Below are 27,500 nucleotides of genomic sequence, written 5' to 3'. Positions count from 1 at the left end.
ATGGAAACCCGAAAGTCGCACATTAAATGACGCTTTAGCGGTTACTACTGGCTGAATCAAACGACACAAATAGCACAGATTGCTGATACAGACAGTGATACATATATGGATAAGGACTTGGCAGTTATCGTTTGTCTTCAAATTCGGGTGTGAGCACCGTCGAGTACGCCGCTGAAAATATGCAGGGAAAGAATCAGTTTGCAAGATTCAGGTTATCACAAACCGAAGAAGGTAAACATTTTTATGTTATTTATACCTTGCTAATGTTTCGAAATGCTGACGTTTCGAACTGAAGTAATATTAGGATGTACAGTGCCGATACATGTAAAGTGATAATAATTTTGGTCACGCACGTTTACTGCTGGCGTGATTTTGTGTCTTTTGTAGACGATTTTGAATAATGTTTTGACGAATGCTAAATCATATGCCCAAAGTAAATTTTATATAACTTAAAAGACCTATCCTTCCTTAGTTAAAATTGACGATTCTTTTCACCTACCGACTAACCCAAATAATTAGATTAATCCAATATTCTTGAAATTGTGCTTTGTTGGACAAGGAACTTTTCTGCGCTCAAAAGTTGCGACATGTGAATGGAATGAAAATGGTCGATTTTCAGTCGCGAAACTGAGTCTGACGGTTACTGAATCGAAAATGTCGTTTTTCTGCGAAAGACAAAATCTTCCAAGGGAAAAAATCACAACCTGTTTGCATTCATGTGCAAAACACGAGCGAAGTTGAGTTCTCCAATCTTGCGAAAATTTGATTTTGTTCGAATTCCGTGCACTTTTGCTCTAAATAAGCTGTGAGAGACTAAATGGCCATAGGAGCTAAAACGATATTCACATGGAACTCGCAGGGAGCTCAGAGGGAACACAAATAGGGAAATTCACAGGCAACCCACGGGGATCACTGGGGTGCACCCGCAGCATATGAACGGGGGAGCCACGTAATGCTTACCCTACGGCAACGATGCATTTGAGGATGCACGGGAGAAAGGGAGCAAATCGCGCGCGAAATGGGACAGCACGTTAGATGGACGAACCCGCGGTGAAATGGTCACGTAAACGCATGGGGAACCCACAGTGGAAATACGGGGAAAATAGGGACTACCCTGCGGGACCTCACAGGAGAAGAAGGGGCAAAATAGAGGGTACCACGGCTGGGAAACCCATAGTGGAAGCACAGGGACCTGTGAGAATCCACAGCGGAAGTATACGGGGGAAATAGGAGGTACCCTGTGGGAACCCACATTGGAAGAATGAAGAATTTAGGGGGTATCCTAAAGGAAAGAATAAAGGGTAACCTGCGAGAACACACACTGAAAATCATCAAATTTAAGAAAGAAAACATAACCCAGTAGTTTATACGGTAATAATTGTTTATTTACCCCGTATTTTAATTCCTTACTCCTACACCAATCAATTTATTAGAAATGGTAATGCAGCAAAGTGGAGACCTAGTAACTCATTAATGTACTACATTATACACAACACGAAGTCGTTAATGCGGTCCTGTTTAAAGCAATTTTTACTCAGAGAAGTAACTGGTATTGTATTACTACGCTAGACGATGGCCTCAGAAGAAACTCGCGCCACTTTTGCATCCAATCAGAAGTAAAACCAAAACCAATCTTGACTCGCTCACACACGTTTTCCCGCACTTCTCGTCAGCTACATGTATTTGCTTCGAGTTTTCTTTGTTTCATTGGATTGTCTGCGTCCTACCCTGGGGTTTGATTTTACGACACTCAATTAAAAAACCTACAGTAACAAAACTCGAGAATAGAGAAATTCAGTACGAACTCTAAAGTTAAAAGCCCAACCAACGAGTTTCGTTTCACAATGCGATCCCGGAAACACTCTAGTATTTTACGCTAGGACAGAAATGATGGCAGTGTAAGAGGGAATAATCAGCTACCCTAATTAACTTCATTCACTGACTTATCGATTAACTGGAGATGTTACTCAATACACTGCATACATCTAAGATTTATCAGCTCAAAAAACCGCTTGGGACAATCTCTTTTCGTTTTTCTAGGATCGATCACAACTGGTGTAGAGTCCATAATTTAAATCACAGCTTTTTATGGACCGAACCACCCTTTAAATCTCAGTTTACTTGCTAAAAAATTCTTGCCGTGTTAGAATATATATTACTTTACATAAACGCATTATCGCTTTATCTTAATATATTAATATGATGAATAGATGATGTTATTTATTACTATTTCTATACATACAAATACTCTCTGTATTTTTCAAGGTTTCCATTGCCCGACCAGCTGAAAAAAATTGACAATTCGAACTAAAATTAAAGACGCAGTTTAAGACTTCAGAATCCTGGGCTCATTCAAACTTGACACGTCATAGCAAAAAAATCCAAAACTTTTGAAACGGGGGCAAATGGTACGGAAATTTCCTTGTAAAGTTCCTGTCAAGAATTGTTAAATTTCCGAAATGCGAACCATTCAACCGAAAATTCCGGAAATTCCGGGATGACAATAAAATGGTACAGTAATTCCCGGGACGGAATTTTCCAAACAAATTGGGTATAGTTCCCGAGGTTGTTCTCTTTTCCGGAAATTGGGGGAAATGGTGTTCCATTCGTCACTATAAATCTGCGAATGTTTCATAATGGAAAAGCACATGCCGTCCGCTTGCTGGCACACGGACGGCATATCTTGAAAAACCTGGCTTTTCCAAGTTTGTCGGTTTTAACCTGTGTTAATCTGCTTGTTTTCTCTCGATTAATTGCTATTTTTACCTTAGACTGTTATAGGTTTTCTCTATTAAAAGTAATTTTGTACATCACAAAATGGTTGAAAATTTCGTGCCATTGCATAGCTCCCTCAATTTATCAATTGTTACAATTAACGCCAACACTGTTTATCTGTAATTCTGTTGGCGGTGACCAAACCTCGTTCTGGTGTTGTTCATCTCGAACGCCGGCATATTTCCTTCAATCAATCGGTGGTCTGTTCCACCAATCACAACCCTGCATTCAGGACACGTGCTTCGCTGCATGGCTTGTCCACACCCGCCAATCGTGTAGACATGTCCCTGGGGGCATTTGTACCAACGACCTTGAGACAGGTTCATTGCAGACACGATCTCTTTCTTTTCTTCGGGCGTTATTGGCGAGAGGAAGCGGTAGGCTTGCCTGCAAAGAAAAACAGGAATAATTGTCATCTCAAGGTGTCTTGAAAGATCTGCAACTGAGGTAGTTTGCTTTTGCAAACATGCGATAAGCATATCTTTAGCAGACAGGGGAACGAGCTCGAGGTTGTACCTTTACAAAAGTACAGTAAGAAGAGCTAAAATATTTGCATGCCATCGTAGTTTGGGGACAGTTTCAGGCACATAGAAATTGGCCACCAACAGTGTCGTGCTAATACTGCTGAGAGAGACAAATAGATAATGATCCCAAATAGATAATGTGCAAATGTTTCTACGAGGCTTATACGGGCCAAGAGAAGTTAATTAGAAAAAATGCAACTTCGTTCAATGTTTTCTCTAATCACGCCTTGTTTTATTCACTGAAATTTCTTCTCGCAACCTTTTTTGACCACGAAATCATGACGACCTTACCGTGAAACACCTATTTTCAGCAGTCCTCCTAGATGAGCTGGAGAGCATGTTTTTTGAACGATACATAAAGCATATTACTTGTTAAAGGGGAGGTAATCGACTTGGAACGTTTATCTTGATTACTGAAGCAAAAGTGAAGTAGGCTCATTGAAATTTATAACTTGTGTCCGGACCTCTTGCCATCATTTACAATCAACACGGAATTTCCCAAGCACTAGGGTAAATCACCTGATAGCACCCAACTCCTGCAGCATCCGGTCCAGTCTCTCCTCTTCCACTGGTCTACCGCTGGATAGTTCATTTTGGACAACCGACATCATATCGAGGTACTTCGTCTTTAGATTTAGGCCCACGTTCTTTACGTCATGACGCAACAAACACAGCTCGAGTTGGAGGTTTTGTCGGCTGAATTCTACGTTGATGTCTCGAAGTTCTCTCTCTGTAACTCCTTGGGACATAAAACGTTTTCTCAGATGCTCCAATTCCCTCTGTACAGAAAGACCTATGAAAATGCCAGGTTAAAACTAACTATTAGTGTATGGCGAAGTCATGATATCCAAGGCTGAATATGTGTCAGTCATGAAATTCTAAGTATGAATTTACTAACTTGTCATACCTCAAGCTTGCCATATAATTGTTGATGAGAACTATGTTCTACGCTAATGTCATAATGTCTTAAAGGAAAGCTGGGTGCGATTAACTGACCTTGATAATCAGTTCACAGGGACCGACATCCTGTTCTTTAGAAACAAGAATCGAGATTGAGCTCTGGGCGAAATTATAGCGTGAGCCAGAAAATATTCCCAGCGGTTACTCTCGACACATGTGTAGAGACCATTATTGAAGCTCAACGCATGTGTGCAATCAAACCGGAACCAGTATGTTTTTCTTCTGGCTTTCGACTTTTTGGGGAACGGAACACGTGTTGCGCACGCGTCAATCTGAAGTGATTTGGAACTGGTTCAAAGCACGTGAACAGCACTTATGACGCATGCGTCTCTCTACTAGGATATAAATTCTTTCAACTAAGGCATTATACTTATACTTTATACTTTCAGTGCAGATTTACCATTGACGAAGGGAGAAAGTAATGTATTGCTTTGGTGGATTTTACTCAAGTACGTACGTACCTTCCACGCGAATATAGGCGCTCGGTTTTGCGCGGGGCTCAAGAAGGTGCCGATTCAACTTCTGGTTCATAACACAAAACCTCTCCATCAACGTCACTTGATTTTCAGTCACTGCCGCGACTGTTCTTTTGCTCATTCGCTCTACACTTCGCTCTAACCTCCTCCACTCTGTCATTTCATTCTCGCCATTAAAAATCCTCTCTAGGTCTGCCAGACGAGTTTGCAATCTTTTCCTTGTTTCATCCATTTCGCGTGGATGACCATTTGCGCGCACCTTCACTTTCTCTATGTCTTGTAGCCGCTGTTTGATGACATTGCCGTATCGCAGACTCGTTCGGATGGGAGTGGAACAGCGAGGACAGGACTTGAGTTGAATCACCTGATTCTCATCATCCGACATGTCCATGTATCTGCCAAGAAAAGCACTACTTCATAGTAAGACCTTCCAATCGAAACTGCGCTGTTAGTTAGGTTCCATTTACGAGGATTTACTCGGAGCGCCTGGAACCGAATCGAGTATCCTCACCTACGAATCAAAATTCTGCAAATATTACTGACTGAACATTTCTCATAAGATTTTTTGAGATTATCAAAACGTTCCGAAAACGACAATAGTTGTAACATTCTGGATTTACTAACAGGGGTTATGTTACTACAGCTGCAGGACAATGGCGACGAGAAACGATCAAGTTTACTGTTCTTATAATAAAATTTTTACCTGTCCAGACCTGCCACTGCAAAAATGTGTTTGCAGTCTGGAAGTTGAACGAAAAGCGTATCCTCCTCATCTTCCCCGCCGAAGAAGATCTCTGTAATTGGACAATCATCATTCTTTTCGCAAAGAGCGCAGATGCACAGTTCTCCACACAAACCGCGACAAATATGGCGGCCTCTTCCACAAACCATAGTTTGATTGCACGGTTCGTTACATCTTGGCCTGTCGCATAACTCTCCACACAGCCTCGAACACTTGTAATGACGACATTCCCACATGCACGTCTCGCGACACGGCACGCATGGCTCGCCACACGTTTTTTTACAATCGCTATGGTGGCACCGGTTTTCGCATTTCCTGGAACATGGTGAACAGGCCTTTATGCAGGAGTCTGTACATTCATGAGAACAAACCAATAGGCGACCACACTTGGACCTGCATCGTTTGTGAATTCGTCCCATTCGACACTCGCCGCAAGTTCCGGAACACTGGTGACCACACTCTAAATCAGCCGAACACCGGACTGGGCAATCCACTGGGGAGGTAGAGCAGGCGACCCTCACATCGTGACGACATGGCCAGTCAGTTTTCTTCACAAGCGTTTGGCAATTTTGCGTGCAGGGTTCTCCACAGCGCTTTTGACACCGATGGCCACACTTTCCAAGCACGTTTTCACACTGTGCCTTACAGTGAACTCTGTTTAAGTCACCGCCGCATCTCACTGTGTTGGTGTGTCCACATAATGGTAGCGTTTTCTGCACCATAACTTGGCAATTCGTTTCGCACTCTTGGAAACAAAGCTTGACACATGGGTGAGAACAGCCTTTGATGTTTCTGAGGCAAGGTTCCACACATTTGTTGTTCTTGTGCTCAACGTCATAAGGATGGCACCGCTGTTTACAGGAGTGACCGCACTCCAGGCGCACCTTACATAGACGCTCACATCCCCCGTTAGGGACTCTGGCCTTGAAATCTTTGGCTAATTTCACCGACACTTCTGCACCATGAATCTGGCAGACAAGTCGCAAACTCTTTCCAATGCTCTCACTCGCTTTTAAATCCGCCACAATCTTACCCCAGATGTCACTGTGTCTGGAGAGAAGTGCAAAGTTTCCAATGCAGTAGAAACCCTTCTTGGCCCGAGAGAGCGCCACACATGCGCGGTTTACAACCTTGATGAAGCCAACTTTCTCGGTTTTGTTGCTGCGCACGAGAGAAAGAAGAATGATGTCGTTTTCCTCACCTTGAAAGTTGTCAACTGTCGTCAATCGGACACTTCTCACTGTTTGATCCTCTTCCTCTCGGAGGTATTCTCTAATGGCGAACATCTGACCCATGTAGGTTGTCAGAAGTGTTATTTGATGGGCTCTGTAGCCTTGCTGTAGTAAATAACGACACAGCGCCACTAGATACCTAGCCTCGTGCTCATTAACATGACTGTGCGTCTGATCGCAAGACATCTCTAAATAGTTGTGGTCGATAAAGAACATGTTCTTCTTCATTCCTTTGATGTCTTCATATTTCTCCACTGACTCATGGTTTTCCAGATCTTCGTAGATGTGCTTCATCAAGGTAGCGATCTCAGGTCTCATGCGATGCTGAACGGACAGCCTCTCACACTGAATTCCAGCTTTCACCATTCTCTCGAATAACGACACGTCCAGTTTGTACTTTTTGGCTAATTCATAGACTGCAGGGGTTGGTCGCAGTTGCTGGTGATCTCCAATCAGAATCAAGTGCTCGCATCCCTGTGTCAATGACGTAATAATATGACCCTCCAGTACTTCAGCAGCTTCTTCAACCAGGACGATTTTGGGGCGAATCCGCTGGAGAATTCGGCGGTGCTTACCGGCGCCTGTAGTTGTCATGCCAATGACTCGTGCTTTCTGAAGAACAAACAAGTTCTCCTCTTGAGTTAACTCACTCGTGCGAGCCGACAACCTTTCGTACTCAGGTTGGTTCGTCTGTACCTGCTGCAAATAGTGTTTCTCGGCTCTTTCAATCCACAGTCTGTAAATATTCCAGCGATGCTGCTGCGATAGACGCTGAGAAAGGAATGCACACTTTTCTTCGTCTTCAGACATGGTTTCCGTACCTTGAAGATTTTTGCGTAGCTCGGTGGGCTTTCTGGTGTCTTCGGTTTCACAAATGACCACTTCTGAAGGTTTGATGGCATTGCTTGTTTCGTCTTCTTCGACATCGTCCTCGTTTGCGAAGCTCCGAAAGGATACCTGCATCTGGAAATCGTCCTTGTGGGGACCATAATCATCTCGGTCTCTGAAATCTTTAGCAGTCACACGTCTTTCTACCCCAAGCCATTCGCAGAACAGATCAGAAGCGCTTCTTTTGTCGTGTCTCTCAAATTCTTTCTCAAACCATTTAGCGTGACGCTCGGACATAAACTGCTTCAGTACGTGGTAAGACATGATTCCTCTTCTCGAATACTTCAGCACAGTTATGGACAGCTCCAGCTGTCCATTTTCTCTAATCTCTCTCATTTTCTTTCGAGCTTTTGTCCTCGCTCTAGCTATCCTCCCTGGGATTTCTCTACTTTCACGAGCCTGTTCTCGAAGAAATCTGAGCATACAGGGCTCCAGCTTCTCACTCTTAGAACGTCCACCGACGCGAACAATCCCTGTCAACAAAATGGATTTTGTTAACTTTTCAAGAAATTGAAACAGTCAGTTCAAGGTTGAACTGCACGATACAAAGTTTTTTTTTTACTCTTTTATCCATCAAAGGTAGTTCCTTGTTGAAATGAACTCGACTATATCAGCGAATTGTTGGAGCCACCTGACAATATTAAGGAATAACCCATAATCGGACTAGAATCCCATCCGTGGGAGGTGTGATTTGTAGAAGAAAACTCCACAAATAACAAAAACCCGTCAAGAAGTCACGATGAATAACAATGGTGAGGTTGGAAATGGTTTACAAGTTGGACAAATTTAATCTCATAATGTCCTTAAGGTTACTCCAAGCCTTCGCGGGGCTACTGTTGTCAAGTTTTCTTTTTTTTCAACAAGTCAAATGCAAGAGTACCTCCTTGTAATCACGCTTCGGCGATTACTCCTCAGTTTCTTTCTGTTTTGTTGCATCAACGATCGCATTTGATACTCGATTAATTCGCCGGAATTACAATCGGTCGTTTTGCCTTTTACGGCTTCTGCCGCCTTAGGAAAGCAACCGGCAAAATATATAATATTATCGAATTCTACCTTTCGTAACCTTTCTTTTGCTATAGTTCGTGGGGGTTTCCTTGAAAACAGTGCGCCTACGAACTATTTTGCTGGAGGACAGGCGCGGAGGTTTGGAGTAACCTTCAACGTTTCCAAAATCTTGTCCAAGAAGCAATTCATCTACTAAAAAAGTGTATTTTCATTTTTAGCAAGCGCAAATTCTCACCTGTCATCGGTAACAGCCCTTCCAGAAACTGATCTAAGGCGTGGTTCGTGTACGACACCATCAAGATTGGTGACCGGTCTTCCTCGTCCTCCCAGAGCGAGGCTGTGTCCAAAAGAACACGCGCAATCTTTAAACCCACATAAGTCTTCCCAGTCCCTGGCGGTCCTTGAATGATGGCAAACCTGTTGGTCAGCGCTAACTGGAACGCTCGCAGCTGTGAGTCGTTGAAACCCAGGCTGTCTCGGTAGCGTCGCAAGTCGTAGGCGTTTAGAAGAATTCCGCCATCGGTGGATAGGCTACCCTCTCTGTAGGAATCCATTCTTTCGTCCTCCGACGGCAACATCAAATCATCATTGCTGCCATTCACATCATCATTTGCTATACCACTCATGTCGTAAAAGCCTTGTGTTTTACGCTCATGATCTGGAGGATCAACATCCTGTTTGCACTCTACAATGTGCTCTTGGAAAGGCAGGCTATCGGGTTTGATTTCTTTTAACGTTTTCAAAACGTATCTGTACGCTTCAAAGAAGGCTTGAGACTCTACCATGTCAAATTTCGTCTTGTCCTCGATAAAACGATTCAATTTATCGAGCTCTACGTCTTCAAATCGAACATCAAGCTCGCCGGAGCAAAGTTCTTTGGGATCTCGACTCTCGACTGTCGCAAACAGCGGAGTATAGAAGTCGTCAGCAGAAAGGCAGAGAAGGGACCCAAACTTCAAACGCTTGCACTTCTCCCATGGGATGTTCCTCACACTGTGGTGAAACGCGTCGAACCGGATTCTGTAAACCATTCCCTTTGCACTACATACGGGATACAACACTGTGACGTCACGGTAGAACTGCACGTCTTTTGTTTCCTTGCTGTCGTGGGTACCACTACTTCCCAGGCCACCGTAGTCCTTTCGAAGCTGATGGATTCCCTCGCGCAGAGGCAAAATGAAGTCTGCTCTGACAAGCCGAAACTGTACGTCTAAGTAGTGTTCTAGGTCCCTGTAACGACGTCTAACAACATTGACGCGAAGGAAGGGCTGGTAGGTCACGCTAAGGTCTGCAGCTTGTGGAAAAACGCTAAGTTCTCTAAAACTGCAAGGGGGCTCATCTTCGGTTTCTTCTTCCTTTCTCCACACAGAATCGAATTCTTCATCGGTAACTTTTTTATGCAATTCTTTGACTTGACGGACTCTGTTTTCCAACGTACCTGTGTTCTGTAAAAGCCTTCTAGCTTTCAGTTCCGCGACGGTATGTTCGAGTTGAAATACAGGAATGGAGTGCACAATTTCGCGTCCAAATCTTTGCAAGAATTCAAGAAAGACCTTCGCCAAACGCAAGATTGTATCAGAGGGTTGGAACTCTTCTCGGCTTGATCCTACATACGATAACATTCGACTGATGAAACTCGACACGTGTACAGTCAGAAACTTCGTTTCAATTACCAGACGTAGAATGTCTTCGGCGTGATGTCGTACCCCGTTTGGTAAACAACAAAGATGAATAGCCCGAATAATCAGCTGCATCAGATCACGTCTTATCTCGCTTGATTTCAGCAGTGCTTCGAATCTTTCACGCTTGATAGCGAGTTCCAAGATTCCATCTTCAGGAGCCTTTGAATGACAAATTTCCTCCAAGGCCTTGTACCCAAGAGGTGATGGGTCTTCTTCTCCTTGAGTTCCCCCCACCCAACCTGCCTCTACTCTCCCATCTGTTGTCCGTCGTCGTTTTGGAGAGTGTCCCCGTGAATCACGTGGCAAATCAGCTCCCTCACTTCTTCGTCTTCTTTCTTCAGGCTCTCTTCTTCTCTTGGAATCAGTAACTTCACTGTAACATCTCTTGCGCGATGACCGCATTTTTATTTTCAATTTTCAATCACGTGGTCCACGTTATCTAGGAGCAGAACTTGTTTGGCTGGAGAAAGCGATTTCATCGTCGTGAAAGACCCTGCTGAAGGAAGAATTTTTAAGTTGAACACATGAGCAATTTGGCTTTCCTGAAAAGAGAAAAGAGCAAGAGAAAACGTGATAAATGTGTAACGCAGGAACTATACAGCTTTGACGACCAACAGCGTACAAAGAAAGTCGTCTATTACAGTTGGGACGCTACTGAATTTTAAGGGAGACTAGAGGATGGCAAATTAGTATTTTTGAACTTTTTTATTGCGAAGATGAAATTATGCGAGAAAGACCTTTGGGATGGCACATATTTTCCCAACTTGGCTATTCAAGAAACACTCGAGAATCTTATTTGTTTGCACCCAGTGTCTTAATTTATGCTATTTTAAATACAAAGCATATGTCTGTTTTCACAACAGACTGTGCTCTATACATTTAAATTGAGCTTGGGAGCGAGGTCTAGAGAACACAAACTAAAGAAATTGAATGAGCATGTTTATTCATTTCTCTTGTTTTTGCCTCTAGACGTTCAAGCTGAATTTTAATATATCGAAAGCCTTTTATTAGACACTATATATGAATGAAAAGAAACAGGACCTGAACAATCGTTGATATCGATGATCGAAATATCAGTCGATCAATCAATTGCTGATGGGCCCACCAATAGGAAAGTAGCAACTTCGATCACCAAACAACTATTCGAGCGGGTAGGTAATTATTAAATAAGAAATTTGTCTACCTTTCTTGGAAAGCAAAGGGAGGCGAAATTGGGAAAGACCTCTAACTTCCCCTCAACAGCTTGAAAAGTATGAAAACTACGGTTTTCACGCCTCAAACAGCAGCTGCAAATTACCCCTGCCGGCTGACGAGATTCGTGAAGAATTGAAATCGACGGTCTTATTAAGGCATGCAAACTATGACAACGACCTTCTAAAATACTTCGAAGAAGGTCCATCTCCTGACGGCAATGACAATGTCATCCCAGTACCAAATACACTTTCTTTCTGTCCTCTAATGTATGGACACCGTTCACTAAGCAATGGAGCAAAACGTTATGGTGATTCGGTGAGATTACCTCTTACCATCACATCCCAGACCACCTCGTTACACCAATGAGAACAACATCTGTCACAAAATACATCCCTCAGCGCGTGACGTTAGAAAGATGTTTATTAATAACTGGATTACGATAAAAAACCAGCCGTTGCTTAGCACCATCTAAACAGAACCTCCGAGCGTATCACACAAGAGAGAGAAATCTCTTAAAAGATGCACTTGTTAGAGCGAAAAGTATCGCAATCACGATTCACAAGGCGAGTCCGCATCGATGGCAATCGATAGCATGTTCGCGACCACGTTTGAGTGATTATCGACTGGCTATCGATCGATCAATGCCACTCAATGTCAATTAACTAACCGGAAATCGATTGGCATCGATTGATTTTCCAATCATCGATTTCATCGACGTCCTGAAAGAAAGGACCCTTGGAATGGGGTTGAAATAAACAACCAACCTATCACGTGCAAAGGATTAGTCTAGTCGCTCTATAACACCAGCCATGAAGGAGTATAAGCCAAAACAACGACAAAGCCTCACTTACCCCTCAGTTTAGCTGGTCTCTTGAAGTCAGACGATCTCGTAGCTGAAGATGTAAAGATAGCGTAAATTTATTATCTTGGTTTAAGTCATTTCACGCCGTTGTTTTATATAGGGCGATATTAATGCACCAATATGTTATACGTTGCCTTTTCTCTTCTCTTGTCTCACCCGCGAACCCTACCGTGAAAAATCGTAAACTATAAATTTTCTCTGTATTTTTTAAAGTCTACGATTTTTAACCGTAGGGTTCGCCGGTAAGAAGAGAGAACCTGTCGGATAAAAGCATTGGAGCTTTTGTTATCGTTTGGCTTCAACTCCAACCATATATAAAAATCATGGTCAAAGTTAAAGCCAAGCGACAACAAAAATCCAAATCGTAATAAATCATTCTCGATGAAAGCAGGTACTTTCGTTCTATTCGGATTAATGCTGCTATTGATGTGTACGTACTACATCTACTTGCATCACTGTGCAGTTTACATTTTAGCCAGCGGCGTAAGTTTGGCCATTTCGGTGTGTGGAACGTATCGCTACACCCATCTTTGTCTTCTCAAAGAACACAATGTGCAACACATTTTCATATTAAGACCTGAACTAGGCTTAAGTTAATGTTCATTCCTACGTTCGAGATAGAACATTAAAATTATTTCCTTCTTTGGCATGTTGCCGCCCCCGGATGAGCTATTAATAACAACAAGTAAAGCTCCAGTCGATGATGGGGTGTTTACATCCCAGCGGAAATAAAACGAACTCAATGAGATCGTGTTAGCGTTGAAACCCTAACACTTCGGCAAACGTGTTACAAAGCAAGTTAATTTACGGTTGCATTTGCTACAAGACTCGAATTAACGTGCAGTCAACACTTAGAGATCTAACCAAGCAAGAACGTTAAGTGTTGAGCGGGATCGGATTTCGATGCACCTTTGCACATATAAAGGCAATCCCCATGAAATATTTCATTTTCCGTCACTCGATCGACCCAGCCTTTTTGAAAAAGTTAAAAATGTCGTTTTTGATTCTTTACCCGCTTCCATTTTGTCAATAGTTCCTTTGTCCACTTGTATTTATTGCTGATAAATTCGAACCAGAATTGAAATATTAGCTCATCGACAGAAGTACTTTTACGAGACGGTGATCGATGGACTAAGCATCAGCTTTCGTGCGTACAAAGTTTGCAAGCAACAGAACCAAACCTTCCTACAAGTTAAATCATCAGCTTCTTCCTACCTGTTCGTCTAGGATAGTTCACCTAACGTTAAAGATATGGGATGAGGTGAAAAACAACAACAACAATCTCGTATTTGAGTTTTGCGTATTTTTCCTGCTTTCCGAGAAGCTTCCAAAAGGATTCTGAGAAAAACAACTTCTTAGTGACTGGCTGCTGTAACGAGCCAATCACAGAAGCTGAATTCAATGGCGTGACCCAGAGTAACGCAATTAGCAAGCGGAGCTCTTTTGAAGCGGCCATAATAGTAATAGGTTTTCTGATTTACAAATTTACTTTCTAATAGATGGGAACTTAAAGGTAGTAACGTAGGTAAAGTCTACATACGAGCCAAGTGGCCCATCAGGCCGGAGCTTACCCCGGTTTCAGTAGCATGAAGGGACTAGGAGTATTTCTACTCCCCCCTGGATTGGATGCTAGTCCATCGCAGGGTTACCCCAGCATTAAATTCGCCGGTACCCATTTATACACCTGGGTATGTGGAGAGAGGCACTGTGGGAATTAAGTGTCTTGCCCAAGAACACAATACAAAGTCTCCGGCCTGGGGCCTGTTTCTCGAAAACTCCCGTAAATACCGGGCCCGATAACTTACCGGGCCGGTTAACGGGAAACTTTACCGGACCCGAAATAGCGTTTCTCGAAGCACCCGTAAATTTTCCCGGTACTTACCGGGCTCGATAAAATAGCGGGTTGTTACCAATCTCTAGCGCGCGCTTCACGCTCGCTCGCGAGAGATGGAGAAACACTTAGGACTAGTACACATTCGATTCTGATCGATTCTGTTGTTGCGACTGTGATGCTTTTTGAAGAACACAGCGAAGTTTAACTTCGAAGTTATCGTTGTGTCAAATGAGAGCAACTGAGAGAGATCGTCATTTTTGCATGGTCATATTATTTGAAAGTGATGATCAATTGCCTTTTGTAGCTCGATTCGAAGACTTCGATCGGCAATCTCGCTCTTTTCAAGGAGTGTTGTCTTTTTCCGTGATTCATTCTAATTCAAAATGTTCACTGAGCAATCAAACAAGATCTGCGGACCGCCGAGGAAACAGTGTGAACTTGAGAACTTGAAATTTAGCTACAAACACTTATTTCAGCAATTTATACTGATAGGAATTTCGCTTAAGTAAGTGTACAGAATATTTGGAATAAGGCGTGATTTAATCGTTTTCTCCGGCAAACATCAAGCGTAATTTTCACTGATCCCAAATCGACTGTTCCAGCATAAAGCAAGCTAAGATCAATAGAAATGCGAATGAAACAATTATGTGATTGGGGAGAATAATTTTAATGTTCCTTATTCTCGTTTATCTATCGTGAGTACAGTACGCTTCTTCGTGTTTCATCTAGCTAGAAATGCTATAACCAACATTTGTCAGCATTTGTGCACCGCGCCTAATGCGACTCTTCGCGATCGCTCTATTATGTTTACTTTTTGTAGAATGTCTGTTTTCTAATTTCCTTCTCCAAAAATAGCAAAAAAAAAAAAAAAATCTGCAATTAAAACTCAGGAAACAGGCTTGGCTTGCAGTAAGATCAGGTTTGCGTGACAGGAACCCATTTTGATGTTCATACAAAGAAGGCTTTTCGAAAACGCGCGGCGAGTGATCGGCGTTTACATGACAGTGTTTATGTATTAATTAATTTTTTTTCCCACCGTTTGTTGGTTTTGAAAAACAATAAAATAGAACTTCACAGTTATATAGCGCTTCCATGCAAACGCCTTCAAACCGTAAAAAAAAACAACAACAACAATTATATTTACCTCGGTTTCCGGAGCCAGCGGGCAGCTTCTCGCCGTGTGTCTCTCCAATTCCTCCTTTAGCTCCTCAACGAGCCACTCTATTCTTGCTCTTGAGAGCCGAAATCGTTCAATGACTTCCCAGTCAGCCATATCGGCTAGAAAGGGGCGTCTTTGAAACAAAAAAGTCCGCCCCCGGCCGCCATTTTGTTTGGTTTTGCAACATTTGTGACTCCCCGGTAAATTACCGGGGAGTCAAATAACGGGAGCTTCGAGAAACACCCGAAAAGTTCACGGGGACTTACCGGGTGACTTACCGGGCCCGATAATTTACCGGGTCTTTCGAGAAACAGGCCCCAGGTCTCGAACCCGGACCGCTCGCTCCGGAGTCGAGCGCACTAACCATGATAAGGCCACCGCGCCTTCCAAACTTAAAGGTAACTAATCAGATAAAAAGTATTTAGCTATCTTGCTACATGTAGCAAGTGCATAGCCTCATTCGAATGTTACTGGAGAAGTTCTGTATCAGGGCGCTGTTCAAACAACAAGTCCTGACTGAAGGAGTAAAGTAAGCCACAACAACGGCCAAGTCTTTTACTCACCACACGGCACGAAAAATTGGATTTACTCTAAATTTGATCCTGATCAAAGTCGAAGTCAAATATGATCATAGCTTTGATCCAAACTTTGACGCGCGTCAAATGTGTGTCAAAAATGTCATGGCTTTGCCGATACATTTGATCCATGACAAAGAGGAGGGCAAATTTGATCTTAACTTTGACTCCACCTTTGACCCACGTAAAAGGGGGAATCAAATATCTTATGGATTTGCCATACATTTGATCCCTGCCAAAGGCGAGGTCAAACATGTCAATAACTTTGACTACAGTTTTGACGCGCGTTAAAGGCGTTCAAAGACACCACGGCTTTGCATACCTTTGATCTCTTATGTCACAGGCGTTCAAAGGCGGCATGGCTTTGTACAACTTTGATCCTACGTCATGTCATGTCAAAGGCGAGGTCAAATATGGCCATATCTTGCGACTCCGCTTTTAACGCCCTAATAACCTGCGTTTTCGTATTTTTTGCTGTTTTAACGATAAACTGAAAGCTTGTTTTTTTGTCAATGTGTATTTTTTTAATAAAAAAAGTTTTCACTTGACCTGGAGGTGGCACAAGGAAACAACTCGAAAACAGCGGGAAAACGCGGCTGCCAGCGGCTTCCCGCATTTTTCTGGCCAATCGGAATAAAGGTCAACGAAGTCGGCTGTGAGGAAAGCAGACATTTTTCTTCATTTGGCTTCATTATGGCGGCTTTGGTGAAATTTTCGTTGTGTTTTGGACCAGGAAAAGGTAAGTCTCTGAATTTCGTTCATTTGTTTTCAATGTTCAGAGAATAACGGAGTTTAAAAAGTAAATTAAACGCAGCAATGGCTACATAAAGAGCTGTGAATTGCGTATATTTATGGCAAGGCAGATCCTCGGCAGTGAAAACAATTTGGTCCAAGGTTAATTGCACTTGACTGAATCACAGATGATCGGCAAAGCTCTTCGTTAAGAAAGACCAAACTTTATTTTCAATTCACATATACTTATTTACAAACGTTGACAAAGATAATTTTTTTTTCTCACTCAGTCAAGTCTTGTGCATTAAATTGAAGTGTCTGTCATAGCATAGATTTTAGCATGATCAGTGCTTGAAATAAACGTAACTTAATAATTAAGCTTAAACTTAACTCTATTTACGTATAAATGGTTGTGCACAATGCCTCTGGTAATTTCTGAACTTAAACAATTCCCTTGAAAGAAAGCTCATGTAAATATAAAGGAAATTTGCATTGAAGGAAAAACTCAGTCAGCCATGCATCACGACCTGACTTAATTATCATATTCATTATACCAATAAAAGAGTTGTTGACTCTGAAAATTTAATCTATGGATAAGTTTCTGCTTTTGTCTCTAGTTACCATTCTATTGAAAAAAAGCTCTGTTTGTTGCCACAGTTGAAATTATGATGATGTTTGTTCATTAATGTTGATAAATGACTTCACTGGGTTGAATTTAACAAATTGCATGTGGTTTAGTGTGGTCTGTACTCTTATTGACAATGATACGCACCATCACAGTGGTCAAAATGTTGTGGACTCACGAAGCGCAGCTGAGTGAGTCCACAACAAATTTTGACCACTGAGATAGCGAGATCAGTAGCAATTGTAGTAAAAATATGTTTTGATATTTGTTGTATCAGGCTTATGGATCAGTCATTTGGAACTCCACTATCTCCTGCCCAACCATCCCCCCCGCCCCACCCTGAACCTGCCAGGCATTTGACATTTTGAACTGTCTCCTGGGCTAAGAATGGTGTCATACCAGGTGATCAAATGCACCTACCCTGTGACATTTGCAAAACTGAGTAATAGAAATGTAGATTGAGTGTCAACCGAGGTGTCAATGGAGTGTTGATTGAGTATCGATCGGGTGTTGATAGAGAGTCGATTTAGAGGATCGATCAAGGGTATCAATTGACACTCAACCACGGATGCCTTTAGTACACATAATCCAGCTTATCTGTTAGTAGGTGAAATTGTTACAATGTTTGATAAAAAATCAAACTTGCCATTAGTTGCAAATTAAAAAGCTGACCCCATAATAATATTATTATGCGACCTCTCTGGACAATACCAGTAGTCTTAGAGTTTCATGTCTTGATCTTTTGAGCAGTAGACAATTAAATGCCAATAAATATGTGACTAGTGGAAATTTGCTTATGATTATGTTGTTTTTATCCTTCAGCTAGCCACTCTAGAAGAACTGAAGAAATTAACAGAATAAATTCTGGGAGAGGATACAATATACAACTCTGTAGCTCATAGTCAACTCAGATGCAGTTAAATCATGCAATGCTCCAAAGTGTGCAAACATCAGAACATTTTGGTGAGTAAAAGGCTGGAATATTCATTTGTTATTTCTATAAGTTGTAGCATAGACCATCTTATAATTTCTTCAGCCACAACTTTTAATATCTTTTTCCAGTAAAGAAAGGATATAAATAGATTTTGAAAACCTAGCTATAGCTTATTAATGTTATTTTAATTGATCATTTTTATTACAGTCTCACTCTGTGAAAAAAAAGTTGTTTCTTTTTGGTTCATTTAAGGGCAAGTAAGGAAATGTTGTCTTTCTTAAGGGACAAATACATCAACTGGCTCACCTGGATGAAAATTAAGTAATTAAAATGTTATTGAAAACATGCAAGGGGTGGGAATCTTTTTGGTAAATGAATCAAAGTTGCAGAATGTTGCAAACCAGTCTCAGGAAATGTTGGTTTTTGACTGGTAAAAGCTGAGTTTTGAATCTAAATTTTGAGTGGTTGTCTGCAATATCGACTGTTTTGGTTTGGCCATCAGGTTTCCAAACCAAATTTTTCCAAGCAAAATTAATAATATGATTAATTCATAACTATTGATGGGATCAGTAGAAAATTTAAGGCATAGAGGATTTGATAATAACTTAGTAAAAGAAAATTGACAAAGACATTTATTTGCTTTTACTCAATTTAAAATTTTGTTGGCAAATTTGACTGGATAATAGCCATTTCCCTCTATGAGATGCGGCTGCACTGGGAATCATAGTGGTTGTATTCATCATCTTGAACTGGATTTTTGTTTCAATGAATGAGCCATGCGATTCCATGCAGGCATGTCTCATGTTAAATCATTTAATTTCAGGAATTTTTTTCAGTGGAAAAAAGTGTACAAGTAGTTGCTAACTGTTTACTAATCAAATGTGCAATTATTTTGATATGTTTATATGCTCCTTTTCACATATGATCTACAAGGAAAATAAGGAAAGAGATTACACCACTGAACATGAAGAGATCTGTGGAAATTACACAGGAACAACAATATTCCCAAAGGTGTGTGTATTCCTCATTTCTTGTCACAGTTTATGTCAGATTTGTTGATTTTTAGATTGCTATTCTGCAACCATAAAAGATCTTTGTTGTAAGAGGTCTGTAAGATGTCTTTAAGAGACATGCAGACAGATGGACCGGTAAACTGGCTCTAGGCTTTTTGTTTATTTGTGCCAAGCTGTACACTTTTAAAATGACCCCAAGTCTTTGTTCTCTTATGAAATTCTAGCTGGGGATAACCCTTGTTCAGCTGGTGAAATTAGCTTGTTCAACTGGCTCTTAATGACATACCTGTGTGACCAAATCTCTGAGTAGAGTGGAGAGAAATACAGAAAAAAGGCTACTATTGGCAGAAGCACAAACTATTCGAAGGAGGAGTAATGATCTGATTGGTCACGTTTTATTAATGTGATATTAGCAAAAACTATAGGCAAACTTTAAGGAATAGAATGCCAAGATTCACCCTTAATATTCATTTCCAACGTTTTTGTCTGTTTGCTTCTGTTTAGACAAATGCGGACAAGCAGTGGTCGACAGGATGGACTTATCCAGTGAAGATGCATTGATTAATTTCGTCAACGCCTTAGACTTTGTCAAAATGTGTCTTCCCTAGAAATAATGGGGTTTTGGTTGGCATTGGCCCCCAACAAGGCAGTTTAACCACTTTGATGAGAAAGAAGTGGAAAACACTGTATTCCATTCCACTTATAATGCAAGAATGAGCAAGTGCAAGAAGCAGAAAAGGAGAACTGCCAAAACATCTGGAAAGGACGCTTATACACTAGTTGACTTTTGTGCGAAGTTTGGTATATCTTTCCCGAAATTTTGTCGGTTGTCTTCCCTATTGTCTAGTCTGGTCTAGTAAATTTAAGGAACTGAGAATTTAGCCGTAGTACTTCAATGTTAGATAAATGCACTTTGTACCATGGAAGATTTGTTGACTGTTGTTTTCACGATAGACAGAACAATGTTTTCCTTATGATCAGTCTCATTACGTGTAGTTTGAAACCAAGCCTGTAACGTGGCTTTTTGAAACCTGAAGCCCAGAACATTTATATAAGGTACTTGAAGGTATTTACTCTTGATAAAAACGGGGGAAAAATTGAAACTGAGATGAAGTTGAACATATTTATTTTCTTAAAATTAGGCGCAATGATCTTTCCGGGCCGCTTTTCCGTTAACATTTGTCAATAGTTTGGTACAAAATAACCTTATTAAAGTTGATATATTCTTCAAAACTTGTCAGACATAAATCAAGAGTACGGATCTAATTGCATCTTTCGTATGCGGAGCCACAAAGCTAGTGTAGTAAGCAGAAAAAAGCGTATAAGATGTGGATCGCGCGAAACGTGATCAACGGTCGCGCAGCGCGAAAGAGGAGCGCGAGCGCGGAACGCGCAGAGTACCTTTGACAAACCTTTGGCCTGCGTCACAGGCATCTTCGACCACGTCTTTAGCAAACCTTTGACTCGAGTCGCAGACAAATTTGATTACACTTTTGACCCGCCTTTGACAGTGCGCAAAGGCGTATCAAAGGATCACCTTTAACCCTAAAAACACAGGCGTTCAAAGGTGAGTAAAAACGGCCTTTCACGCCTTTGATTTGGTGGTAAAGGTTTATTCACAGATGATCTTTGATTCGCGTCACAGATCGTCAAAAGCGTGCAAAGGCGACCTTTACAAAACCTTTAACAACACATTTGACGCGCGGTAAAGGCGATTTTTCGTACCGTGCCACTCTCAGTTCAGTTGGTCTCTTGAAGTCGGACGATCCCGTCAAGACATTGTATAGTGTATCGTCGTAATTTACGTTATTTCACCGGCGTTACTGTGATCATCGTCAGTTGCATGGGATGAAATAAACTAACCAAGATGTATTATGTTATGTCCGCTTTTTAGTAAATCTTTATTAGAGACATTTATTTCTCTCAGTCTCCCTTCTCAAAGGAGGACCGTACCAAAATCATAAACTATGAGCCTTTCTTTGTCCATAGATCAGACTAACAAAAGAAAGACTTCTATCAGTCGATGTCGGCGAGGGTTATAATATAATGTCCTGAAACGATGCCGTTAGAAAACGACTACACAATCAATAACCCTCAATAAAAACCGAGTACGTTCGTTCCATTCGGATTGAAACTGTTAATAGTGTATAATTAATTGGCGCACTAATCAATTCAAACTCCGATAGCGGCACAAGTTTGACACTCCGTGTGGAGCTCATCGCTCTTAATTTATTATTATACACCTAAAAGCTAGTATGCAGACATAACTAAATTTTTTATTATAAAACTTTACAAGGTCAATGACACTTGAGGGAGGCGGGGTTAATATTTTGGCTATATAGCGAGTCTCGAGAGCCTCTTTGTTTTGCGAGTTCCCGCCCAGAAATCCAAATAAGGGCATAACGCCCTAATAAACTTAATAGTCTGTTTTAATGAAATAAGCTTAAATTACACAGATATTAAAGGGACACAGTCAGCTGGAGCACATGCGTATTAGATGCCATTTCATAGCTAATTTGCATATCACAGAGACGCAATCCATACTGTTTTTAACCAAATATGATAAAAACAGTATCATAGAATGAGCAAAAGCACACTCAAAAACAGGCTATTCAGTAAACGATTGAAAATCAAGCAAAACACTGTGAAGATTGAAGCGGATGTACTTTGATTTCAGGTTGAGGTGAACTTTTTTCAGAGTGAGAAAACTAGTGTCCAGATCAGCGCGGTCCCAAAGCTGACTGTGTCCCTTTAAAGGACTGATATTTTTCCCATTTTGCTTTTGAATTAGCAGACCAGTTTGGTAGCTGCAAACTCGACGTCAGCGACTCAAGCCCGGCAGCGAGGTACCGTTTGCAAATTTTTATTTACGCTTAATTTGCAAAGACTTGTTATTTTTTTCAGCCCATTAAACTGTACTAACTTGCGGCCAAAGAGCGAAATTTCGCGTTATAGCGAGTTCAAGGGTCCGTGAAGTACACAAGGGAACTAAATTCCAGCGTGATTGTAGGGATTCAAGCAAACGTTCAACTGAACTGATCTGTTGAGATCTGTAGCGATCAATGACATGTGGCTCGCTCATTCAAACCATTGTAAGGATCCGTGTTTCACGGCCATGTAGCATGAGCTGAGAGTGCATGTGTGTAAATAAGCTTATAAACCAACTGCGGATTGTTATTGCCGAGCAGACATAATTTATCCCCAAAACTTTAAATTGTTCGAAATGAGCGGTCGCCCAAAAATTTTTATTAAAGTTAAAAGCCTGGTTGCCCGAGGAAAAAAACAACAGACACTGGCAGCCAATAGATAAAATAAATATAGTTAATGAATCTTTCGTGGTGGTTCTAGATTTCAATTTTACTAATCAAACATTAGATACAAAAATTTACGAGAAAAACAGAACATTTCATTCATATCTGAAATTACCAGAAACTATAATCTGACCTGCAAAATCCGCTCCGGCGATGGAATTAAATTTACAGACGGAAAAATTACATGCACGCAATTTCAAAAGTATCTTGCTTATTGTCCTGCAAAATGTAGCATTTACTGAATAAAAATTAAGGTACGTGTATTTTGTTTTAAGAATTGTCTGTCATTAACTTAACAGGAAAAGATCTATCTAACATAGATTGCTTTAAGACTGTGCAAATTTAATACTCTCAATCGGCTTCGATCGGTCCGATCACAACCCTGCCATCTTGATAATGATAGCCAGCTAACAATTGTCCAAGTGCTTATCTAATAGAGAAAATACTTTTGTACATAGCTAAAAAAAAAAAAACCCTGCCAAAAATGTAAAACAACAAAATGGGGGGGGGGGGGGGGGGGCGAAAGGTGTCCCTTTTTCAGGCTTTAGGTATATTGAAGGGTAGGGATTTCACAAGCTGAGGTATATGAAAGGGTAGGGAAGTCTGAATATCTCCCGCAACAACATGAAATGAACAAATAATACTTGATTTTTGGTTAACATCTCTTCTGGTAATTCTTGATGAAATCCCGTAATATTGTTCATTAACTTCATTCCAAGGGTTTAGAAAAGTGATGCAGTGCTCTTAGGTATGTGAAAGGGTACCCAGCCCTTTATCAATAAAGGGTATACTTAGGGGTAGCTTTTCTGTCAAAATGGTATAGAAAAGGGTAAGGAGTTGGACCTCGAGGCAGAGCCTCCCCATATAAAACTTTCTAGAGCACCACCCTCCCACCCCCCTCCGGCGCAGCTCTGTGTCACTGGCTCGCAGGCTGGCACATTAGTTACTCGTAATGAAGGCTCAATCAAAATGTACAATTAGAATTTCGTTCATCTCCGCGAGGTATTTAATTATTTTTACTTGTTCAGTATATGCAGAAATTATAGATCAAATTATGCAATGACAATTTATCAATATCTAAAAATAACTTATAACACTAAAGATAATAGAGCTTAGAGTATATTTTCGACGTAGGAATCAGGGGAGTCAATTGACTTTGCAATGTGAAGTATTCCGTTTCTCAGTTTACCTATAAAGCAATGAAAAATTGTTTTGGTCAACACTTTGATACTTTACTTTGCGGGACAAGGGCTGCACTGGGAGAATATCGGCCTGAGGTCTTTACTGTGCAGGACCGAGTGCAGCGAGGTCCATACAAAAAAGACCGACGGCCGATATTCTCACAGTACTGTCCCGACCAAGCTTGGTCAATACGAGATTTATTATACGACTGAAACTACCAGAAAATCTTCAAGTGTGATCTTGCTGGAATATTCAGGACAGTGCCCGGTCAATACTGAGGAAGTAGTGGATTGATCTGATCGGTTTATTTTAGTTATTGGCTCTCTGAACTAACTTAGTTGTGTAATAATTATGTGTAAATCGGAAGAAGTTCACTTTTTACTTCTGCTGATCGACTACCTAAACTTCAAAATTCTGGATAACTAGTAACTAATTAAGTAGTCATTTTATTTACTGAGGGTAGCACCTAATAGGATCCTAATAGTATACAACACTAATAAACTTGTGGCCCTCAATCCAAAATATTATTTACTAAAATATGGCTATAACATCAAAATGGATATGCAGCATACATGATAAAACCATGAAATACTATATTATGCCTACATACTACGAATTAAAATAAAATTAAATTATCTAAGGGTTAAAATGTGGTAGAAGCCGTTCCAATAAAAATTTGCGGCGCAAGGCGTTTCTAAGAGCTTTGACTGTTCCTTGTTTATTAGAACTCTAAAAAGATCCTGCAAAAATCGCTCTTACTTCGAAAGTAACAATACAAATTTAAAATTAATTTGCCAGTTAACGAGGCTCTGTTACTCTGTACGTTAAGAGAACTGAAGTCTGTATCCCACCCAGGCAGGGGGAGGGGAAGGCAAAATTAAACTTGAATCCTTGAAACTATAGCGTAGCAACTTGACTATGCTTAAAGGGGGAACACTGGTCCCTGCCCCACCCCTGATACTGGGTATATTGCCAAGGGTGGCCATTGCACTTAGTGTGGGGCAAAGTGCAGCCTGCGTGGCTCTTCCCTGGCACCAGAGCTTTATTTACAAGGCAACTATAATAAGCTGAAAGTAACGAATAGCAACTGAGATGCAGATAAAAAGTTACATTAGCGAAAAGTGATCTACCTTCTGATGAAGGGTAGTTGCAACAACAATACGGTATAGAAGAGGGCAGAGGAACAAAGCTGCCAGTCGAGGGCAGGAGAGAGAGAAGCAAAGAACAACTTAGCTTTACAAGTAGTTCACAGCTGAGACAGGGCCAGAAACGACCGGATTTTACTAAATGGGGCTTGGAAGAGAGCAGTGCTGGGACAGAGCATGATCTCATGTAAGCCTGTATGGGAAACCACTCGGAGCTTTGTCAATATTCATTGTAGTTAGAAATTGACCCTGACCTATCGAACACTCATAGCTGCGAGTTGGCAAGACTAGCTATGAGCCAACAATGCTGTTGATGTGGAACAGAGAGCCCATTAATGACAGATTTAGTGCCTAAATTTCTACTTAAACTCTCCTTAGTTTTATGCTTCATCTACAATGATGTAATTTTGTAAGTTTGCCTGTTCAGACCAAGCTGGATGGCTTGCACCATCCATCTCAGGAGCCAGCTCATTTCCCTCCTCCAGTCTGTGATTTGCTCCACCAATCACAGTTTTGCATTCAGGACACTTGCTTCTCTGCATGGCACCACCACATTCACCTATAGCATAGATATGCCCTTTGGGACACTTGAACCAATGACCTTTAGAGAGACTCATTGCTGACACGATCTCTTTCCTTTCTTCTGATGTCAACGGAGAAAGGCAGCGGTACGATCGTCTGGAAAAAAATGATATATTTAAAACAATGCCAATTCTAAATGCTTCGTAGATAACCGTAAATTATAATTATGGGTCGCTACCACGTTGTTCTTTTCCAATTCTGTCAAAAACAGGGAACGAAATAAAAATGATGTATAAACGAGGTTTCTCAATCACCTGATTGCTGCTAGCCTCTCCAACAACTCATCGAGTTTTTCAATCTCTATGAGTTTACCGCTGGACAGTTCTTCCCGGACATCTCTCATGACCTGACGAGAGGATTCATCCAACGTCAGGTTAAGCCTTGTGACGCCGTATTCCAGCAAACACAGCTCAAGTTGCACATTAAGCCTGGTGAATTCCAGATTGACGTCTCGAAATTCTCTCTGTGTGACTTCTTCGGACATGAAACGCTTTTTCATGTACACCATCTCCCCCTGAAGGAACTTGCCTGGCCAAAAATTAAAAGAAAATACAGTGGAACTCCGTTAATACGACCACCTTCGGGTCATGAAAAATTGGTCGTGTTAAAGGGGTTCAAGGGGTTCTTTAAATAAGAAAATGACTGACTGAGCTTTTTCTTGGGCCAGAATAAAGTGGCCGTAATAACGAGGTGGTCGTATTAACGGGGTGGTCGTAAGGCGGGGTTCCACTGTGAAACTTGGGATAACCACAAAACTGAGAATATTCCATAACCGTGGCATAGGTTACTGAGCGATCAAAAATATGCGAAAATATGCTCTAAACATTAACATCGGAACCTCGGAAAGGGTAATATTGGTCATGTGATAATGATTACAGTGTGGTGGGTCGAACGGCTGTCGTTGAAGTATACAGCATTGTCACTTTGTTCTTTGGCAAGGAATTTGAAAATCACTTTCAAAGTGTCTTCATCGAAACAGTTATCTGCTGTAATAATGGGAAGAAGCGAAAAGTCGGGGAACCTGAAAAAACATGCTCAGGGACCCTGAGGAAATTACCGTCCCTTTGAGGTTCGATCTTAGTACTATGGAGTCTCTAAAAGAATGACGTCAACAACAAACATAAAACGGCAAAATTCGCCTCTGATTTCTAGTTTCTTTCTCTTTTTGCACTACGGTAATCCTTAAAGCAATCGAACACTAAGGACAAAAACTCTTATAAGGCTTCAAAAATTACCTACTATTTCAGGAAAAAGGTGGGCTTAATAAACGGAGGTAGCGGAGTGCGGGCTTCTTGAAAATGTTCTTGAGAGGGTAAGAGAGGGGTGCTTCAAACATGAGAGAAAAGGGAAAAAGAGAATTTATGATAACTGCACAAGCCGAAAAGTTAGAAACATGAACGTACCTTCCAAGCGACTCTGCGTGCTTACTTCGCTGCGGGGGACACTAAAAAGATTATCTTTCAGTTTCTGGCTCATAGTGCAAAATCGTTCCATCAGTGTCACTTGGTTCTCGGTCACAACTGCTGATGTTTTCGATCCTTTGGACATTCGTCTCAACCTTCTCTCTAACCTCTCCCACTCCTTCATCTCGTCGTCGTCGTTAAACGTACTCTTTAGGGCTATCAAGCGTGTTTCCAACCTTTCCTTCGTCTTTATCACTTCACCACACTCTCCACGCACCTTCCTCTTCACTTGCTCGATGTCGTGTAGCTGCTGTTTTATGACATTACCGTATCGCAGGCTCCTGCGGATTGCAGTCTTGCAACGGGGACAGGATTTCAGTTGAATCACGTGACGGTCATCTGAGTCATCGTTTGTCGTGTCCATGTACCTAAGAAGCAATCGCATTTCGCTCTTAATAAATTCTGTTGTCTGAATTGTCAGTTGATTCGAGTTTATAAGTAAAACTCTTTGAGGCATCTATTGGTATATCACTGGGAAAAGAAATATTAAGCAAAAAATTATGAATCATTTCAATAAAACCTTGTAAAATATAGTTTTCACAAGCATTCATTTAACTTTGACGGAAAGAATCTTTTATTCACGCGTAAACCTAAAACGATTC

At 41.2% G+C, this 27,500-nt stretch overlaps 2 protein-coding genes and 1 long non-coding RNA gene across 5 annotated transcripts in view; 1 reads left to right on the top strand and 2 right to left on the bottom strand.

The window, feature by feature from the left end:
- Positions 1-1,363: 1,363 nt before the first annotated feature.
- On the bottom strand, positions 1,364-13,694 carry LOC110039880 (NFX1-type zinc finger-containing protein 1-like). 3 transcript variants are annotated; one of them, XM_020745035.2, is made up of 7 exons: positions 13,559-13,694; positions 12,333-12,374; positions 8,841-10,829; positions 5,439-8,070; positions 4,721-5,130; positions 3,819-4,092; positions 1,364-3,162 (listed from the first exon to the last, which is right to left on the bottom strand). In XM_020745035.2, exons 3-7 carry the CDS (start codon positions 10,687-10,689, stop codon positions 2,889-2,891), a joined length of 5,439 nt encoding a protein of 1,812 aa, XP_020600694.2. In that variant the 5' UTR covers positions 10,690-10,829; positions 12,333-12,374; positions 13,559-13,694; the 3' UTR covers positions 1,364-2,888. The 3 variants fall into 3 exon arrangements, with proteins under 3 accessions (XP_020600694.2, XP_020600695.2, XP_020600696.2); XM_020745036.2 differs by having other exon boundaries at positions 8,841-10,783; XM_020745037.2 differs by having other exon boundaries at positions 8,841-10,780.
- A 2,210-nt stretch (positions 13,695-15,904) lies between these two features.
- LOC149107455 (uncharacterized) lies at positions 15,905-19,977 on the top strand. The gene is made up of 4 exons (XR_016209524.1): positions 15,905-16,650; positions 18,091-18,231; positions 19,136-19,213; positions 19,720-19,977. It is a non-coding gene; the product is annotated as an uncharacterized LOC149107455 (long non-coding RNA).
- A 3,532-nt stretch (positions 19,978-23,509) lies between these two features.
- Positions 23,510-27,500, bottom strand: part of LOC110039854 (NFX1-type zinc finger-containing protein 1-like) — an 11,775-nt gene continuing 7,784 nt past the window's right edge. The window contains exons 4-6 of the mRNA XM_020745008.2: positions 26,839-27,266; positions 25,690-25,963; positions 23,510-25,531 (exon numbers count right to left, since the gene is read on the bottom strand). Of these exons, the coding sequence (XP_020600667.2) occupies positions 25,234-25,531; positions 25,690-25,963; positions 26,839-27,266 (1,000 nt within the window). The 3' untranslated portion in view covers positions 23,510-25,233. The remainder of the gene's footprint in view (positions 25,532-25,689; positions 25,964-26,838; positions 27,267-27,500) is intronic.

The sequence above is a fragment of the Orbicella faveolata genome, unplaced genomic scaffold (genome assembly GCF_042242905.1).
Source record: "Orbicella faveolata isolate gen_17 unplaced genomic scaffold, um_ofav_v1 contig_27, whole genome shotgun sequence".
Taxonomy (NCBI): domain Eukaryota; kingdom Metazoa; phylum Cnidaria; class Anthozoa; order Scleractinia; family Merulinidae; genus Orbicella; species Orbicella faveolata.
Note: the sequence above shows the minus strand (reverse complement) of the source record. Positions and strands in the feature narration are given on the sequence as shown.